The sequence below is a fragment of the Manihot esculenta genome, chromosome 1, assembly GCF_001659605.2.
Source record: "Manihot esculenta cultivar AM560-2 chromosome 1, M.esculenta_v8, whole genome shotgun sequence".
Lineage (NCBI taxonomy): Eukaryota > Viridiplantae > Streptophyta > Magnoliopsida > Malpighiales > Euphorbiaceae > Manihot > Manihot esculenta.
Genome location: NC_035161.2, coordinates 41,685,137 through 41,705,457, shown reverse-complemented (window position 1 = coordinate 41,705,457; position 20,321 = coordinate 41,685,137). Strand labels below are relative to the sequence as shown.

Sequence of the window (20,321 nt, the reverse complement as noted above, 5' to 3'; positions counted from 1 at the left end):
CAAAACCCTAAAAATAGAAGTGCAGTTGTAATTAGAGAGAGATCCAACGCGTTTGCCGTATGCAGAGCGTAGAGGAGATAAAGAAGGACGTCATCATCATAAATTTCATATAATAATAATAATTATTTTAATAATGTTAAAATAACTTTTTATTTAAATTTATGATATGATTTAATTATTATTTTTTATTTAATATTAAAAGTGCCAAAACTGGTTTTATGTGAGGAAAGGAAAGGGTGAAAAATGGCCATTTGATTTTCTTTGCATTATTGAATTCACAGAGTTTGAGAAACCAAACAGAGTCAACTCATCCTTTTTGGAGCTTTGTATTTGTAAGGCTTCCAACACTCCACTCTCGCCTTTCGTTTTTATCTTCATTCTCTTCTTCGATTCGTTTCATCCCCTCTTTTTCTTTCACCTTTGCTCGCTAGTCTGCTTCTGCTCCTTCCAACCTCAGTACGCTCGACCCTTTTTCTTTCATGCAGCTAACCAGATACAATAGTACTTTTCCCCACAACTAGGGTTCTTCATTTTTCTTCCCTTTTTCTCTTCTCTTCTCTTCTTTTTCGACGCATCGCCTCTGTGATTTTGTTTTTTCTTTTGGATCTTTCTCTCCGTTTTCTGCTCTTTTTTTGGGCTATAGCGTGATAAACTTTTAAGGAGAGAGAGAGGGATAGAGAACGAAGTGCTAAGCAGGAGTTTAAAGTGGTTTTGCTTGCCTTCTTTCTCTTTCTTTCTCTCTGAAAATAATAAAAAGTTTCTGTGGAGAGCAAGTTGGAGACATTTGGACATTTTCCTTGTGTCTCCTCTACCTCTTTGCCTTTCTTTTGCTTTCCTTCTCCCAATCTTTCAAGCTTTGTATTCTCAAATGCTTTTTCTCAAGTTTTATACTATTATTTATTGATTTTCAATTTTTGGGTTGGCTTGTTTGGGTCTTAAATTTCATGGGTCTGGTTGATAAATGAAGAATAGCTGTTAAAGATTGCCGCGTGAGAGAAGTGCTTGTAAATTTTTAGAGAATAAGAGGCAAATCTAGAAGGGGGATAAGTGATATACTGGGAGAAGATATAGGATAAAAAACAGGCTTTCAATCAAGTTCATGAGTTTTGGGGGTTTCCTTGAAAACGGTAGTCCTGGTGGTGGAGGTGCAAGAATCGTGGCGGACATAGCATACAGCAGCAGCAGCATGCCCGCTGGTGCAATAGCTCAGCCACGCCTTATCTCTCATTCGCTCACTAAATCCATGTTCAACTCCCCTGGACTGTCTCTAGCTCTTGTATGGCCTCCGTTCATTCTCTTTTTCTCTTCTTTTTATTTGTTTATCAGCATCCTGTTTGAGGATTATTTGTTCGTCTTTTTCTTTTTGTTCGTTTTTGTTTAGCAACAACCCAACATAGATGGTCAAGGTGACGTACCTAGGATGGTCGAAAACTTTGAGCCAAACGGTGCTAGGAGGAGCAGAGAAGAAGAACATGAGAGCAGATCTGGGAGTGATAATCTGGACGGAGCTTCTGGTGATGATCAAGACGCAGCTGACAATCGTCCAAGGAAGAAGAGATATCACCGACACACTCCACAGCAAATTCAAGAACTGGAAGCGTACGATTTCGATCCTGTAAATTATTGCACGGGATTTCAGTGATTTTTCTTACCATGATTTATTGCTTTTCTTTTTCAGTCTGTTCAAGGAGTGTCCTCATCCTGACGAGAAACAAAGATTGGAGCTTAGCAGAAGGCTTTGCTTGGAGACCAGGCAAGTCAAGTTCTGGTTTCAAAATCGCCGAACCCAAATGAAGGTAACGATGCCAAATGACCACCACTGTTTATTTTCCCTATTTCGGCTTTAGATTTTTGGCTTCACGCCGAAACATGTCTATTGATTTTGCACCAGACCCAATTGGAACGCCACGAGAACACATTACTCAGGCAAGAGAACGACAAACTTCGGGCAGAGAACATGTCCATTAGGGATGCTATGAGAAACCCAATTTGTTCCAACTGCGGTGGTCCTGCAATTATTGGTGATATTTCGCTTGAAGAGCAGCATTTGACGATTGAGAATGCCCGCTTAAAAGAAGAACTAGATCGTGTTTGTGCCCTTGCTGGAAAGTTCTTGGGTCGCCCCATTTCTTTGTTGGCTAATTCTATTGGCCCTCCGATGCCAAATTCGAGCTTGGAGCTTGGTGTTGGTAATAATGGTTTTGGTTGTTTAAGCAACGCTGCTGCAACAGTACCTTTGGGGCCTGATTTTTCCAATGCTTTGCCTGTGGTGACCCAAACTAGACCACCAACAGCTAGCATGACAGGCTTTGATAGATCACTTGAGAGATCTATGTTCCTGGAACTGGCGTTGGCTGCCATGGATGAGTTGGTTAAGTTGGCGCAGACTGATGAGCCTCTTTGGTTCAGGAGCTTGGAGGGGGGTAGGGAAGTATTGAACCATGAAGAATATATGAGAATTTTCACTCCTTGCATTGGCATGAAACCTAGTGGGTTTGTTTCTGAGGCTTCCAGGGAGACTGGCATGGTAATCATCAATGGTTTGGCTCTTGTAGAGACTTTGATGGACTCGGTGAGCTGCTAATCCCCTTGTTTGTTCTCTTTATTCTTTTGAAATAGTGTTTGTGACTTGTTTTTCATCCTAATAATTTTTTTATTTAATTTGCTTCCTTTCTTTGTTTTATTTCATGGAAATTAATTTTTGGTTTGCATCTCTTCTCTAGAATCGATGGGCAGAAATGTTTCCTTGTATGATTGCCAGGACATCTACCACTGATGTGATATCCACTGGAATGGGGGGAACTAGAAATGGTTCACTTCAGTTGGTAAGCGACTGATCATTTGTTGCCTTTTTTTTTTCTTTGGTGGTGTTTGATAGCTTTGCGTAAGTCATAATTGAGCCAATATTATTTAAAGCTAATTGCATTTTAATGTACACTGATCTATTTCAGATGCATGCTGAGCTCCAAGCTCTATCTCCTTTGGTCCCCGTTCGAGAGGTCAATTTCCTCCGGTTTTGCAAGCAGCACGCGGAGGGGGTGTGGGCTGTTGTTGACGTATCCATTGACACCATCAGAGAAACTTCCGGTGCGCCAACATTTGTGAACTGCAGGAGGCTTCCTTCTGGTTGTGTGGTTCAGGATATGCCTAACGGGTACTCCAAGGTAACTATTCATTTTTATGATTATTGGTCACTAACTTAAAAAAACCAGTTTAGGCATGTCCCTTACCATTTATTGCATTTCTCCAGGGGGGTGTTCTTCCTCTAGCGGGTAATGAATACGTAGAATTAATCGCAACTTTTGAGGTTTCATTGAGAATCCTATTGAACTCAAAAGGAATCATGAACATTTGCATTCCCAAGCGACTATAGGGCTCATTCATCTAAGAGTTTTTTGTTTTGTCTAGTGATTACTCACTGAATCCCCACACTGTCACTAGCCAATTGTTTAGTGTCTCAATGAATCTGAGCTTCCTAGGGGCTAGGGGCTAGGGGCTTATTATATTGACTTGGATGCTTCCTATGGTCTCAAAAGTAAATTGAATAATTTGCAATTTTCAACAACTGGGATTAGTTAATTAATTAAATTATTTTGAAAAGTACCTGAGCAAATCGAGAATAGCACATTATTTTTATGCATAGAAGCCTCCATGACCCATATTTTAGTGCCCTTGAATACATTGATTTCATACCCTTTTGCATGTACATGCCTAATTAATCATCTTTAACATTGGTTGAATAAACAATATGTTTGATGTTTCTATTCCGATCTTTGATGCTGTCTTGGCTATCCCCCATGTATATCTTTTACTCGATACAACCTTATGGTCAAACTCCAAGACTAGCTTAATTTGTATCCACATGAATGTCCTAGTATTTTATTTAGACTATAGACAACATTACACATCTCGATGCACCCTCTATGTTACACCTTGTTTCTTCAAATCTTGCTGCTTTGATTCCAATCCTCATTGAGCCCAACCTCAGAGCCATTTCCGAGATTTGCCTTCATTTTTCTAGAGAGAAATAGGACGTAATATAATACAATGACACTGACGTCTTAAAACGATATAACGAGATAACTTGTAGCTTCCATTCCATGGAAGCCGTGTTTTCATCATTATATCACCATCTTCAATTTCTAATCATTAGCTAACTTAAATTAGCAACATAATGATTGACCTTAAAATAAAATAAAATAAAAGAAGATTTCCTTCACCTGCAGCAAATAATAATGATAATGACGACTTCTTCTACTTCACAACATTTTGACTGGGTTAGCATACCTACTAAATGCAGGTTACATGGGTTGAGCATGCAGAATATGACGAGACTCAAATTCACCAACTCTACCGGCCGTTGATTAGTTCCGGTATGGGCTTCGGCGCCCAGCGGTGGGTCGCCACCCTTCAACGTCAATGCGAGTGTCTAGCTATTCTCATGTCCTCTACTGTTCCCACCAGGGACCACACAGGTTAGCATACAAAATCCCATTAAAGAGAGCTGACTGAATGCGTAATCTTTTTTTGAAAAAAATTTTTGACAAAAAGTTGATGCAGCGATTACCTCAAGTGGGAGACGAAGCATGCTGAAGCTGGCTCAGAGAATGACGGATAACTTCTGTGCTGGGGTATGCGCGTCGACGGTCCACAAATGGAACAAGCTGAACGCAGGAAATGTGGATGAAGATGTCAGGGTGATGACTAGAAAGAGCGTGGATGATCCTGGCGAGCCTCCGGGTATTGTATTGAGTGCTGCGACTTCAGTTTGGCTGCCTGTTTCTCCTCAGAGGTTGTTCGATTTTCTGCGCGATGAACGGTTGAGAAGTGAGTGGGACATTTTATCCAACGGTGGACCCATGCAGGAGATGGCCCACATTGCCAAGGGCCAGGATCAAGGCAACTGCGTCTCTCTCCTACGTGCAAGTGTATGTAATCGTCTCCTCTCTTGTGTTTCTTTTCGTTTCCCCTAAATTCTGTAGACTCTTCTATATGCTATCGACCACCTTAGTGTTTTTTTTTTTTAAATATATAAAAAAAATAAATAAATGTTCACATGGGTTAAAAAGAAAGTGTCTAATTTATCCCGGGTTGTAAAAAGGTGAAATTTGATAGTTAGGGGTTGGGAATTTGGAAGTATCTAAATGGACAGTTGTTTGTCTTGTAAGCATGAAAAAAGTCAAAATGTACACACACCTGTCACCTTTCTCTTCTCATCTCTTTTCTTTTTTGCATTATTATCTATCAAAAAAAGCTGTGCGTCACAGAGTTTGACCCTCTCCTCTGACAACACGTAGATTTGGTAATGTAATGGCACTTGTAGTAATTTATACCCAAATCTAGGGGCTCTTTCAGTACTTACAGATCTCTTTTTTGCCCTTTTTTTGTAATTTTGTGTGCGCCAGGCCATGAACGCGAACCAGAGCAGCATGCTGATCCTGCAGGAGACATGCATAGACGCAGCGGGGTCGCTTGTAGTGTACGCTCCCGTTGACATTCCAGCCATGCACGTGGTGATGAACGGTGGAGATTCTGCCTATGTAGCTCTCCTTCCATCGGGATTCGCTATTGTCCCTGACGGTCCTGGCTCCCGTGGGTCCCCTGGCACCGCTAATGACCCAACTAGTAATAACGGAGGTGGTCCAGGCGGCCAACACAGAGTGAGTGGGTCCCTTCTGACGGTGGCATTCCAAATTTTGGTGAATAGTCTCCCTACGGCCAAGCTTACTGTTGAGTCGGTGGAGACGGTGAACAATCTCATCTCCTGCACTGTCCAAAAAATCAAAGCAGCGCTTCAATGTGAAAGCTGATCCATGAATAGTGTCGTCTCAATTTTTATTTTTATTTTTACTTTTTTTAACATGAGCGTCTCTTTATGTATTGTTTAGTCATTCGTGTCTGATTGGCGGTAATGGTGGCCCAAGTGTGACAAAAGAAATTCGAGTTTTTGTGGGTGTTTGAGTCAAGAACGAACCGCGCGTGGAAACTCCTTGCATGGAGGTTGAAAAAAGTGTGTAGGATACTGGGGTGCAAACACAGTATGAAAGCGCAAGGGTGGTGGTTCGGGTATTGACTCAGGTCGACCCCTGAGTTTGGCTCTATGAGTAAACAAGATTATTTCTAAAACAGGAACTGTTTATTAAATCAGACCCTCTTTTTATGGATTTTGTTATTGGGTTGATCAATGATTACTGAGGGCCTTCATGTATTTATGTTGTTGTTCGCAAAGGTTTAGCTAACCTTTTTGATAACTACATTGCACTTTGGGTATTGTTGCCTGTGAGTCACGCGCAACAGTGCAGGTGACAAGGTAGAGAAGGTGGTGGGAGGAGGCGAAGGGGAAGGGGAAGGGGAGGGACAGTTTGCAGCTGCCAGCAATAAATGAGGGGGCAGAAGTTGTTGAGAGAAGGCGTTGCTGTCATTTAATGCTGAGGGTTTGGCTGTGTCTAAAGCTAACGTGTACAAACCAATGAAAGGTGGACATGTATACGTTAGAGGTTGTTTTAGCTGACAGGTGAAAAGAGTGTTCCATGGGATAGTAACGGCGTTTGTTGTTGAGTGGGCATTCGGTTGTATGGGCAGTGGTTGCGAAATGTGATGGAGAAAGGAGATGATTTGGGTCTATACTAACCTTGTGTTTAACCTCTAACGGTAATTATTTTTCAAAAAATATGATTTATCTTTTATATATAAAAATAGTGTTTGTCTAAATTCAAGGTAAGAAAAAAGAGTGGGGGGATGTCAAAATAAAATAAAGAGGAGAGAGAAGATGAGTGGGGCTCTACGTGTCCACCACCATGCATTACGCAACCAGTGAAGGATAATGCATGGATAAGATTGAGAAAATGCATGGAGACGCACGTGAGAATAATCAGATGGCGAAGAAGTTAGGGGAGGACGAAGAAGAAAGGCAATAAAGTGAAGAAAGTGAAAGGCTACCCGCAAAGGGGAGGTGGTCCCTTCAAAGGCTTTATTTTATTTTATTTTATGGTTGAGATCCTAAGCCTATGGCCTATGACATATGGGCTAATTTCCTTCAATCTTTAATTAGGTCCGAAAATGTCCTCCTCCGACAGACACATCACACGTCCCTTCTACAGTTACCCATTGGGTGCATGTGGAGTGTGGGTTCTCATCCCTTCCCTTCTTTGTCCTTTGATCCTTCCCCTAGGCTAGGCTAGTTCTTTGCTGACCTGAAATATAAATATATATGATTTTGATATAAATAAGGTTGGTTTTTCCCATCTGTTCAAATTAATTCTCATAGACCTGTGTTTAGATATGTTCTTGAAAATTACTTATTTTAATAGGATATATAGACATAAATTAATGTAGGGTAAAATTTTGTTTTAAACATTGGTTAAGAAAAAGTTAAATTATTTATCACTTAAAAGTTAGAAATATTTTAAAGTAGTAAAAATTAATTTCATATAAAAAACACACTCTTAATTAAACCACTCACAAGTCTTAATGAATTTAATAATTTTCTATTTTTGGACCAACATAAAGTAAAGTAGGGTTACGAGAAATATCAATTCTTTTCTTTTTATTTTTTTAATAATTTACGGCAAACTTATTTAATTTTCTTTTGCAGGATAAATAATAATTTGGCAAGTTAGGTAGCTGTCATGTTCTGGTTTGACAATCTTTTTCTTTTATTATTATTATTTTAAAATCCAATCTATCTATTTTCTATGATTAGACTCTGAGTTGAAAAAACCACACTAAATATTTTGAAATTGAAAAATGATTGACTTGTATTCATTCATTATTTTGACATAACAATTCAGGTGTAAATAAATTATTATATTTATTTTAATCATTTTTAGTTTATAAAATAAAAAGATGGTTAATTTCGGGGAGCAGTCTAAATATTTTGATATGAATCATATGCTTTCATGAATCATGATGAAATAAATAAACAATAAACAATGAAAAGTAATAAAGTGATGAGAGAAGGAAGAAGGCAAGCAGTTGAGCTCAAAATGAAATGCATGGAAAAGTAAGATGGGCTCCACCCTCCCTCCAATATCTGTATATGGAAATATTATTGTACAGTTGTGGTGCGCCATTTCACTATCAATAAAATTACACTACTTTTTCTTTTTCTTTTTCTTTTTCAATTTTCAATTTATTACCTCATATATTGTGTTATCATTTCATTGGTCTCGTGTATCAACTGATCTAGTGTATCTGTTGTGCATATTCGTTAATAATTTTATTTATTTAATATTAGAATTTCGAAAAATATATATATATATTCACTACAATTCCTATTTTCCTTTTGAGTTAATAGCTAAAAAAAATATTTAATTTTAATTTTATTATATAATTATGCTCTGTATTTTTTTATTAATTAAAATTTAATTTTTTAAAATTGTTTCAATTGTAATATGATATTATTTATACTATTAAAATTATTACATTATCATATAAGTTAGTAAATTTTATAATAAAATTAATAATAAAATTGCCATAAAATTAAAAATATAATTTTTTTTAATAATTATTGAGTTTATTATTATTTTTAAAATTCACTCTAAAAACATAGTGAATTAGTATTATACTTGAAAGTTAAATTTAAAAATGATGAATTAGTATTATACTTGAAAGTTAAAAAGAATAATTTTAAAAAATATTTTATTATTTTTAATATTTTTAAATTAAATCATGTTAAGTATTATTTTAAATTATTTTTTAATATTTTATAACTAAGGTATTTAATAAAATTATTTTTTTAATGATAATTTTAAAAGTAATGCTAAATAGTAAAGTATATTAGATAGATTAAAAAAAATTAATTAATAATAATTTTAATCAAAATAAGATCGAGATAAATTATTATTATTATAAAATTATTAAAAAAAATTAAAATTAAATTAAATAATCATGATACTAATTTTTTAAATATATTTAATAATAAAAAAAAATAATTTGATAATTTGATAAGTTTCCTAACTATACAAGTAATGATAAGTTTATTTGGTGGGATATTAAAAAAATAGAGTATAATTGGCAAAAAAAATAAAAATATAGAGTTGAATTATAATAAAAGTAAATTATAATATTTTTTTTTGACAATTAATTCTAAATTTGACTGTTTTGCTGACACGGCATGATGTTACGGCATGATGGTACGAGATTGACATGGTAAATGAGGTAATTTCATTAATTTTTTAATGGTGTGTAGAATACATTTAAAAAAATTTTAAAAAATCAGATTTTAATTGATAAAAAAAAATATTTGGTGTAATTACAATAAAAAATATAATTTTTTTTTAAAAATCATTAACTCTTTTGTTTTTGTAAAAGAATAAGAGATTACAGTATTGAACTAACCACCTCTCAAAATTCAAATAGATGCATTAAACTAAGCTGGTGAGGATATCAAATTTTTTGAAAAACAATTATGAAATTAAAGTTGAAAAAAAGTATATAAACCTGCACTGAGTGGTTATTTGAATTGAAACTTTTCCGAAACAATTGGGTGGAAATGTAATATTGGAGGCAGAAGCAAGGGAAAGAGAGAGACAGAGAATTGAAAAGCAAAGCGACAGAACATGTGAGTGGTGGGCTCTTTTCAATTTGTCCATTACATGGATGTGATGAGGGCTGAAAGAAAGGCTACTCTTTTCTTTTTCTTTAAAAAAAAAATAAAATTTTATCTTTGATGGATGTATTATAATTGAAGGAGTTGCTGTCCTTCAATCTTTATGCATCAGATCTTCCGCACAAATCACAGCATTAATATGATGCCAAAAAGTTACATCATTGATTTGTTCTCTTGTCTTGTCCAATGTAATATAAAGTGTATTCTTGTTAATTAAACAATTGGATGGACACACTTCCATCAACTTAAAACTAATCCATATAAACTTAGATAGTGATCTTTTATAATATAAAATAAGTTAAAATGAGCTCATCGTCGGATAACATGGTAACGATTTCCAGCAATGGACTTGAGAGTTTTAAGTCTAAACCTCTCCTAACTCTGCATGAAAATTTTCGACAAAAAAAAAAAAAAAACAATGCATGTAAAATACCGGGACTGCCTGTTACAAGAGGCAATGAGAAATGCGGCTGCCCTCCTCAAGCTCAAATGGTTTTCCTGGACATTTTCTGGATGACATTGTCTGATCCCTTCACTTTTTTCTTCTTTCGACTTTTAAGAGTTCTTTCAGGCCTTTTGCGCTTCTCAGATGCAGTTCTGTTGGACTTCACACTTAGAAGGCCACTGCCACTGGCAGATATTCTACTACATTTTTTAAGGACTTGCTTAAATTCATCTTCTCTATCCTCAATGGAATATTGCTGTATTGATTCTGGGTTCAGCAGATCCACATTGTCCATTCTCATCCTTTCCTGCTTTTACAATAAAAATTTTGAGTCTAATGAACATGGTACGAAGAGATTATCTAATACAGCTCAAGCACTTACCACAACTCGCTGTGCACCATCGTTTAAATCTTCTTCAACTGACACACTATGAGGCTTCAATGCAACCTAATTCCATAACAGATTGAGAGACAGATTTGTGTAGAAGTAAACAGAAATTAATGCTTTTCTTTAACTTAATGTCATTTCGGAAGACACGGGTAGCAAGATACCTCCAGCTTACCTTGTTATCCTGAGGGAATCTCATATCCAATTCTTTGGTTAGAACATCATAAAAATACTTGTAAAATTTTACCATAACCTTGCGGAACAGATGCAGGACTTGCTGCCTTTCTATCCTCATTTTCTCCTGATTTTCAACAAACATTTTCAGACACATGTATAAATGAGTGAGGTAGATATGAGCCCAAAATGAAAATTTTAAAGCATATGCAATGTAATTCATTCAACCAGCAGAAATATATCAATAATCAAATAAACTGTCGGAAGGAGAAAAAAGGCTCAAAAAATTGATATCAAACCTCAATGTAAGTTATATCATGAAGCTGCAAGCCCATGCATAATAAAAGTGATGCTTGGAGATGTGATAATGCAATTGGAAGCTTCTCTTGAAAGTAGTAATAGGCTAATAGTGGCACAAGATGCTTGACCTGAATGACAATAACAGCAAATATGGAAAAATCACAGCTGCAGATTGTCCCAGAGTACAAGACACGATCAACATTATATAATTTCCAAGTACAAATATCATGAAGAAAAATAAACTAATAGCGATTCTGGACTTCTATACCTTAATCCAATTCCAATTATTTTATTCTCCTGATGTTCTACAGTTGTGGAGAAAAAAAATAGTTCGAGAACTTTAATCTATTGGAATTCATAACCCATATGAATGCTGATAACGATCAGCACCATAAATGAAACAGTGAAAAATAAAAATAAAAAAAGCAGCTGAGAGTGGATGGCGAGGCACCTATTTCTGATAGCAGCCATTCAATTATCTCACCTTCCCATAGTCTTTACGATTGTTAGCATAAGACTCCAGCAATATCATTTCATCTGGAGAGCAAATCAATTTTACCAAAATAGAATCCTTTTCTGAGCATAATGTAGCCTCCGAGAAGTTGACCTTTGGATCCAAAATACTACAGAGAAATTAAAAAATAAGTCATACATGCAAACTTATTTGCTCCTAATAGAGTTGATTGTGCACTATTTTACCTCATAGCAAGCTTGTAATCCAACTCTCGAAAGCATGATGGTAGACGTTTCACAAACTTCCTTTTGAAACCTGTGGAAGGTCGTGATGGCTTATGAAAAGACCAACAAGGTGGAAGAATGACATTTACCAGGAAATAATTTGCAACAGAGAAACTCACACTGATAGAAAGGGTAAAGAAACTTGTAAAGTTGTTCAGTATCATCAATCTCCAATGGCTTAATCACCATGCAACTATGCTCACCAGTTGTGTTATTCTGATACATTAAAAGATAAAGTTCCTCAACGGAATTACATTAAAAGTCCTCACGATGACATTTGTAGATTTGATAAGAAAAGACAATCTAAAAATCCATTAATTCTTAACTGGATTATCACATATGTAGAAGGGGGTAAATTTGTGTTTCTTCCAGAAATGAAATAGATCCCTTGTAAGCCCAAAAGAAGCACCGATATAATCAACTCTCTCAGGCAATCTTTCACGAGGATGTATCAGCAAAGGTGGAAGGTTTTCTCTAGGAGCAAAAGTTTCTTCTAACAGGGAGATCTGTAAGTATAATTGCAAGCATTATGTCCACTAGTGGTCATCCCAGTAGAGCCAGACTAGGAAATAATTTGTAGCAAATAAAACTCATATCTGATCCACCAAAAACAATAATTAAATTAATAAAAGGGATAAAATGTGAGAAAAACAAAAAATTGTAGCATCACTATGCCTGACAAAGATAAGGAATGGCAGCTGATTTATGGGCATCAACAAGAAATTATTCAACTTTGTGTATGAAGGGGAAAAGAGAAGATTCTTTTTAATTGATCATCTAATTACAATCTTTCTAAATGGTAACTGAACAAAATACAGTAAGCAACCAGACCTTCTTTGCAGCCTGAACGACGTTGTCATAAAGTGTTGTTACATTCTTTTCAACATTTATCTCAGCAGTAGCAGTCAACTTTCCCTCATAGTATCTGAAGTTGATCAACAGCAATAATTTTTGTTAGATGCATGATCAACAGTAAAATGATCAGAATTTCCCTATTGCTTTCTTTACAACTATGAGTAGCATGAATACAATGGGACCTTGTTAGAAGATCCAGGGCTGCTGAACCGTATCCTTGCTGTCAACCAACCAAACAGGCATAAAGATTAGAAGGGTTGCAATCAGCAAGAAATAAAGATGGGAGGTCTGAACAGTACCCCTAGAGTGCTGGGATGAACTGCTATTCTGACAATGCGAACCCCTGAGAAGTTCGGAAAATCTGTATTCTCAAACTCTTCACAGAACTTCCATGGAATTTGATCACCAGAAGGCAGGCGCCCCATTTGCAAGCTCTGCAATGCAGATTTATGTGAAATCTCTCCTTCAAGGCACACCTGTGTAAATAGAAAAGAAATTCTGGCATTAAACATGATGTATACCTATTATGATAAAGAAGGAATTATCTTCATCAACATGCAGAACATCAGTGTCAAATGAAGACTCAGAATGAGGGAGAACAAAAGTGCACACATAATATTAACAGTCAACCAGCGAAAGGAATCTCTTTGGTTTGGTTTATACTGACTTGGATAACACACAAAATGTCTGGAAGAATATTTCTGGTCTCATCAACAGGTCCTGCAAAGAGTGGCTTCAGTGAACATCCAACCAGGACGAATACACAACTAAACATTTAAGGCTTAAAGAATGTACCAAGCAGTACAAATAGGTGGTGTGCTGGAGCATCAGCCATTAGTTGCAGATCATTAGGAGAGTTCTTGTAGTGAGATGAAACATAAAGAGCCATCATTCTCTGTATTTAAAAAAAAATTAGAAAAAATGCAAAATGATACTGAAGAAAGTAGGAAGCCTCACTTGTACCTAAGAAAGCCTTGCAGATTTCCAAATACCTGTAGAAATATTTCACTTTCTTTGTGGAAGGAGAACAAGGTGTCTCGATTTACATAATACAAATCACATTCTTTAGGATGAGGGAACCTATGATTTCAACAGAAAGAAATGACATTGACAACAGAATGAAAAAGAGAAGAAATCAAGACTTTAGGCTTCAAACAAGTTTATGCTAACCTGCTTATAGCAGGGGTGGAATTCATAACATCCAAGCACAGTAAACTATTAAGCCAAGACTCTATTGGATCCCCGGATGAATATCTGATAGGCTCCTTCAATTCTATCTTCTGGAATTGGTTACCTGCAATTAATTAGTAGTTTAATGAACTTATCAGTTCCCCATTTCCTAAGTTTCACACTGAAAATCAAGAGCAGAGATCCACAAAAAGAAGAAGTAATGCAAAATTCCACGTCATTATTCAAGTGAACTCCTTCAAAGAAAAGAGTACACAAGCTATTTCTGCTTCTACACATATCAGGTTAACAAAAATGCACTATGTAACTATCAAAAGCCAAAGGCACACTAACTTCATCCAACCTCCACATGTACGAAGAAGTCATACAAATTGAATCATCTAAAAAACTTCTTTCACTAAATAAGCTTCTAGGAAAATAAATGTCATCAGCTGTTAAATAAAGTAGGCATCTATTTTCTGCTAAATATGCCTTGGATTAAACTTGAAAGACTGAAAATTTTAGATGAACAGAAGCTAAATTTTACCAGAGTGACTAGAATTAGCAGCAAAAGCAGGATTCTGACTTTTCATTTCTAAATGACCAAGAAGCTTCAGTGACAAAGAGCGTCCTGTGCCTTCATACCTGAAACAAAAAAAAAAACATTACCGAGACTGCTACATATTTGTAGAAATGCATTTTCCATGGAAAAGCTCAAGGAGGTTCGTGCTTGAAAATTTATGAAGCTATAGTACTATGGGAAAAATGGGATGGATGCATATATACCCGTTTACTGTAGATGATATAAAGACCAGATATTGTCCCAGCAATGACTTGACAACTGGCAATGGAATAGCTGCTGCTTCATCAATAACCAGAAGCTCAGCTTGGGATAGCTTTACATGGTCATGAGGCTTGATATACTGAATTATAAATCTATTAGAATGCAAAACAACACCTCACAAAAATTTGACAAAATAAAGGTTGAAAGAGAGAATCGCCTCTTCTCCACTTTGCATCATATTAAGAGGTTATTCTGAATACTTTTGAAGAAAAGAGAAGTTTTAACATACCTGAACCACTTGGTTGTGACCCTTATAAACATTTATTTTTGTAATCGTCTTCCGAAACTCTGAATTTGCATTTCTGACTATATCATAATGCGAATGCTCCTGAAAAGTAACACAAATCATTAGCCCCCTTCCCTACCCTAATTTATTGAGTAGTAAAAAATAAAAAAGCAACATATATTACTGAATTAGTATAAAAATAAAAGTTAACAAAGCTTATAGAATTGATGCACTAAAAAAAGGCGTAGAATGAAAATTATCCAATTACAGATGAAAACCAGGTTCACGTATATTTAGCAAGTCCATGGGAAATGGAAAAATATTGTCATGGCCAAGCAGTATAAGCTGATGACTGAGAAGTACAGACCTCGTAATCCAATGATTGCAGCCCCTTGCAAGCAAAGTCAAACAGCGATTTCAAGTTTTCTGGGGAAGGAGCAGTAACAAAAATGCGCGAGTACCTACATACCACTATGCTTTGTTTATAAAAATTGAAAAAAAAAACAAATGAATGAAGCAAACTAGCGTACAGTGCCTGACCCACCCCGCAGCTAAAGCTCCTGCAATTGCCAATCCTAACGCTGCAGATTTACCTCGGCCACGTGAAGAAATCAGCACAATATTGCTTTCAAAAGCCTTGTCCAAAATCGCATTTAGAAAAGTTGAAACAGCTCTTCCCTAAATGTCGGACATGAATATAGTACAGTAAAGCAAGAAACTTATGACCAGAATGGCTTTAAACTTTAAGCATACAGAGATATCATGCTAACCTGATCCAATGTTTTACACATTCCAACCAAAGGACCAGCTGGTAGGACATCATTAAGTTGTTCCTTCAAATTCTTCAATTCTTTTGTTCCCACAGAATCAGGATCCTTCCAGAGGAATTAAAAGATGTGTGGAATGAAATTAGGCGCATCAAAGCATCACACATCAACTTGCATATGAAATTTTCATTTTACTCCAGTACATTTATAATTATCAATAGATGGCAATTAGGAGAAAACTCCATGGCTATTTTCTGTTTTTGATGGCAATTAGGAAAATTACTAAAGACGTTACCTCAGATGGCCTAATTGTGGACCTCACATGTGATGAGATTGGCAAAATGTTAAGTTCATCATCCATGACCAAGCATGCCTTGCATGACGTCAGTGATAATAGAAACCGTTCATTGAACCGAGAGACTATTTCAGAATGTGATTCCGTTCTATACCTTTCATGAACATCCTGAAGGGATCATCAAATAAAATGCACTTTATTTCTGTACAGTGATATTGATAGAGATTTCTATCTTAATGTTTAATGAAATAAGAGAGCAAAGTCGTGTGCCAACCTAGGTACAAAAGAAAGTCCATGTACAATAAAGACACTCCACAAAATAGTTGCAAACGATAAGAATGACAATACAGTTACTACCCCTATATTGTTCCCCTCTCCCTCTCTCTCTGTCTCCAACAAAATAAACTAAAAAAGGCAAGATTAATCAAGAATGATCTTTCTTTTAAGATATGTACCACCCCATGATTTCTACTTTGATTGAATCCAGTGCTAACTGAGAGATACGTACCTATACAGCTTTTTTTTTTGGGAGTACTACTGTCTAGCTTGTCACAAAAAGACAAGAAAGTATTTGCACATTCACAGTTAATTGCTGCTACTTATTTTCCAACTAGCATAACTAGATTTAAGAGAGTGGAAATCAAACAAACCATGACCATTGTGCACAAGCTCGTAAGCGAGGAGAGTGTACTAAGAAGCAGAACCACCAAACCACCACCTTCCACAGTTTCAATAGTTCTTGCAAGAATATTTGGTGTCAATGCTTCAAAATCCTAGACAATGGCAAGCAGATAAAGCAAGAACAGGTAAGCAAAGAGATGACAGTGGAAAACTTTTACTATAAGAAAAGAGAACAAAACTAAACCTGTAAAATGCACATGGCATATGTATTCCCAAGTATTCTCTCTGAATCCCTATATAAGCAATAAGAAACTGCTCCACTTTCAACAAACAAAGAAAAAGGGTCGGCCTTTTCAGGATCAAGAAGTCCCCTTTGCATTAGCTTCTTAACCTGCCTTGTGCGTTTTTTCTTGTGGCTGATTCATACAAGCACCATAATCAAGACCCACACATGAAAGCCCAGGAATCACTCACATCTATACTTAGTAATACTTCCAACTCGTAAACAAATGCAAAATATTCAACCGGTGCAGTGGTAGTATAATCAAATTGTCATTGTTATTGCTTCACATCCATATTTAGTAATACTTCCATAATCTTAAACAAACACAAAAAATTCAACCAATGGAGTGGTATCCCCAGGCTACAGTAATCTGGTATGATGCAATGAAGTGTATTCTACTTAAGTTCTGGTAATAAATGCTATCATGATACTTCCCAAATATTTCCTAGAACTCAAGTATATATTTTCTTTCTTTTTACATAAGCCCCCATCTATTGCTTTCTTTTTATATTCTCAAGTTCTTACACATGGTCTGAAAAATACTATTTTCCATTTGCAGTTATTTTTTCATCTTTTATAAGTAATGGGCTGTCAGATTTTTTTTTATATATAAAAAAATGTTAATTACCTACTAAGTTCCAATTTTTCCTTGTAGCACCATAAAACGTTTGGCCTTGCTTTGATGACAGCTTTGCTCAACATGTAGTGGAGATTGACTATCTGCCCCGATTAATAAAAAAAATCGAATTAAAATGCAGAATTGGAAGCAAGTTGATAAAATATTACTCTGAAGCAAATAAAAAAAATGGTGTAAAATTTAAACCTGATCACGAGATTTGTCTCCAATAATAACGAACATAGAGCGATGCCTAGCCTTTACTCCATTCTCAATCATGGTCCTAATGCGATCATCAACCTTCTTCCTCATTTTTCACCTAAACAAATAATATAAAAAATATATATATGTTAAACACATGCAAACCCACCTATGATTAGAATCCCCAACTGTCACGAAAAAGTAAGCTATTAGGCAAGGGCCGCTAATACTAAAACCTGAAAATTGTCTGCTTCTCAAAACTGTAGTATTAACACGAAAATTAATATATGACGATGTTGTAGCTTTGAACTGGAGGATCAAAACTCGGAAGTGGAGAGCAATTTAAGCACCGACTCCATGCAATGGGCGAGAACTTCCGCAGAGCTCATGCGTGTGTGCGAGAGAGAAAGCAGTCAAGCACGCAGCGATATAGACGTGAGAATTAGGAACGGTACCATGTAGGTACCCGCAAAATTCAGGCTATTTAAATCCGAACTGAAGAGGGAAAACCTAATATTTCCTTATAATTATAAATTTGTTTTTATTTTATTTTTATTTAAGTTTTTTAAATTTGATTAATTAATTATACTGTTATATTTAAATTTAAATTGTTTAAAAAATTATTCTAATAAACTACATCATCAATTTATTATTTTATAAATTTTTTAAAAATAAAATTATTATTAAAATTATAAAAATTAAAATCTTTTAATATTATCAAATTAATGTCTTGCATTTAATTATAATTATAATTCTTGAAGCTTTTAACAAATTTTAAAACCATTAATATTAAAAAATAATTAAAATAATTATTATGATTACAAAATAATTAAATAGATTAACCAAATTATTATATTTCACTACAAATAATTTAATTAAATCTAAATTATTTTATTTATCCTTATTTATGTATAACATCAAAAATCTTAAATTTAACAAAATTATATCTAATAATAAAAATGATGTTATTGAATAAAATAGTATGAATGGATTAGTAATATAAATTTGAATTCTATTAAATTAATATTTAATTAAATAATTTCTATTTCATATTGAAATTTTTTACATTATGATATTTAATTCTCAATAAATGTACTAAATTTATTAATATTATGAATATTTATTATTATAATAGTCAATTAATTTGAAAGAAAACTATATTTGTTTTCATTTTTATTTTTTTACAAAACATGATTAGAGGAATTATTGAAGTAATATTTATTAATTTATCATAAAAAATTAATAAAAAGTATTTTAATAGAAATATGATTAAGAAGTTTAAATGTACATAATTTATATCATTAACATAAAATTAAAACTAATTTAATTTTAACAACCAATTAAAACTTTTCTTTCTACTGTAAAATTGTTATACTGGGAATTTTTTGAAATGTCATTGTTTCCACTTCTATATATAAATATAACATAATTATTAAATTTATAATAATTTTGTATTTTTACAACTTGATCAAATGTAAATTTAGCGTATATTTTCATAAATAAAAAATTTATAGTTATAACTCCATTTATATTTTAATTTTATAAATTTTTGTATATATATATATTTGTAAGATCATAATATATATATATATATATATTGTAAGTAAAAATAGGATTGACGTGGCTCATGACTTGCCAGTTGATCGAACCAATGGCCCGCCCCAGTCGAACAAATTGATTGACGGGGCAAAACCACTCTAAGGACCGGCCTCGCCCTACTTATTCCATGTAATTAGGGCCTTGCATTGAGATGCAACTGCAAAAGAACCAATAATATAAAAATATCCAACTGAATTTATTTTATTATTTAATTTTTTTTATCAAAAATGAAACCGTTTTATATATATTTTTTAAAATAATTTATAATTACATTATAATTCTAATATATAGCTATAATAATATATTTTATATATCATATAATTTTAATAAAAATATACATGTAATTACAATATTATTTAATTTTTAAATATTTTTATTATTTTATTTAATCAATTTAAATAAATAATTATAATTTATTTTATTTAAATATATTATATATATAATATATTTATTAATAAAATTATACTATTAAAATATAAATTACTAAAATAATTATATATATACATACTTATAATTATTATTATTATTTATATACAATAATAATATAAAATTATTATATTTTTTAATTATTAATTAATTATTAAATATTTATAGTAGTATAGTTTAACTAATTTAATTAATTAATTAAAATTCATTCTATTTAAATAAATTATAGAGAGATTTACAATTTAGTTTCCGAGTATTGTCATTACTAACAAGTCAGTCCCTACATTTTTAAAAATCTTTTAAAATATTCTTATTTTTTCTCTCCGTCAATAAAATAATTATTCCATCTATTTTTACCATTAAAAATATAGCAAAATATCAAATTATCTATTCTTTTTGTCTTCCTCATCCTCCTTCTTTTTCACTGATTATTTCTCCTCTTCTTCTTTGATTCTTCTTTTTTTTCTTCTTCAATTTTTCATTTTCTTCTTCTTCAATTTTTCTTTTTATTATTATTCTTTAAGGAGGAGAAATTTTTTTTTAGTCTTATCCTTCTTTTTCTTTTTCTTTATCATCATCTTATACTTCTCTTTCTTTTTTTTATTTTTTTCTTTTTCTTTGTCGTCATCTTCTTTTTTTTTTTTTTTTTTTAAGAAGGAGGAAAAGGAAGAAAAGGAAGAGGATGAACTATTTCGTTGACGGAAAGAAATGATAATGACATTTTAATAAATATGAGAAAAGATAAAAACGTTTTAATAAATATTTG

The 20,321-nt window shown here is 33.8% G+C and overlaps 2 protein-coding genes across 4 annotated transcripts; one reads left to right on the top strand and one right to left on the bottom strand.

Annotated features, from left to right (window-relative positions):
• Nucleotides 1–250: 250 nt before the first annotated feature.
• LOC110615756 (homeobox-leucine zipper protein ANTHOCYANINLESS 2) lies at nt 251–6,208 on the top strand. The gene is made up of 9 exons (XM_021757846.2): nt 251–1,276; nt 1,382–1,599; nt 1,679–1,796; nt 1,892–2,572; nt 2,724–2,825; nt 2,952–3,164; nt 4,301–4,475; nt 4,561–4,928; nt 5,406–6,208. The coding sequence occupies exons 1-9, from the start codon at nt 1,100–1,102 to the stop codon at nt 5,808–5,810; spliced, it is 2,457 nt and encodes an 818-aa protein (XP_021613538.1). The 5' UTR covers nt 251–1,099; the 3' UTR covers nt 5,811–6,208.
• A 3,519-nt stretch (nt 6,209–9,727) lies between these two features.
• Nucleotides 9,728–18,003, bottom strand: LOC110622436 (RNA cytidine acetyltransferase 1). Of its 3 annotated transcripts, none has more exons than XM_043949583.1 (28): nt 17,767–18,003; nt 17,537–17,648; nt 17,342–17,433; nt 16,675–16,846; nt 16,460–16,582; nt 15,810–15,977; nt 15,518–15,622; nt 15,292–15,425; nt 15,115–15,208; nt 14,751–14,849; nt 14,464–14,600; nt 14,225–14,322; nt 13,681–13,804; nt 13,503–13,590; nt 13,306–13,405; nt 13,178–13,230; nt 12,810–12,986; nt 12,693–12,730; nt 12,487–12,580; nt 11,982–12,161; nt 11,775–11,871; nt 11,617–11,686; nt 11,402–11,540; nt 10,917–11,045; nt 10,619–10,744; nt 10,438–10,503; nt 10,035–10,365; nt 9,728–9,926 (listed from the first exon to the last, which is right to left on the bottom strand). In XM_043949583.1, the coding sequence occupies exons 2-27, from the start codon at nt 17,639–17,641 to the stop codon at nt 10,096–10,098; spliced, it is 3,078 nt and encodes a 1,025-aa protein (XP_043805518.1). In that variant the 5' UTR covers nt 17,642–17,648; nt 17,767–18,003; the 3' UTR covers nt 9,728–9,926; nt 10,035–10,095. The 3 variants fall into 3 exon arrangements, with proteins under 3 accessions (XP_043805518.1, XP_043805522.1, XP_021622625.1); XM_043949587.1 differs by having other exon boundaries at nt 10,035–10,362; nt 17,767–18,002; XM_021766933.2 differs by lacking the exon at nt 9,728–9,926 and having other exon boundaries at nt 9,933–10,365.
• Nucleotides 18,004–20,321: the final 2,318 nt, after the last annotated feature.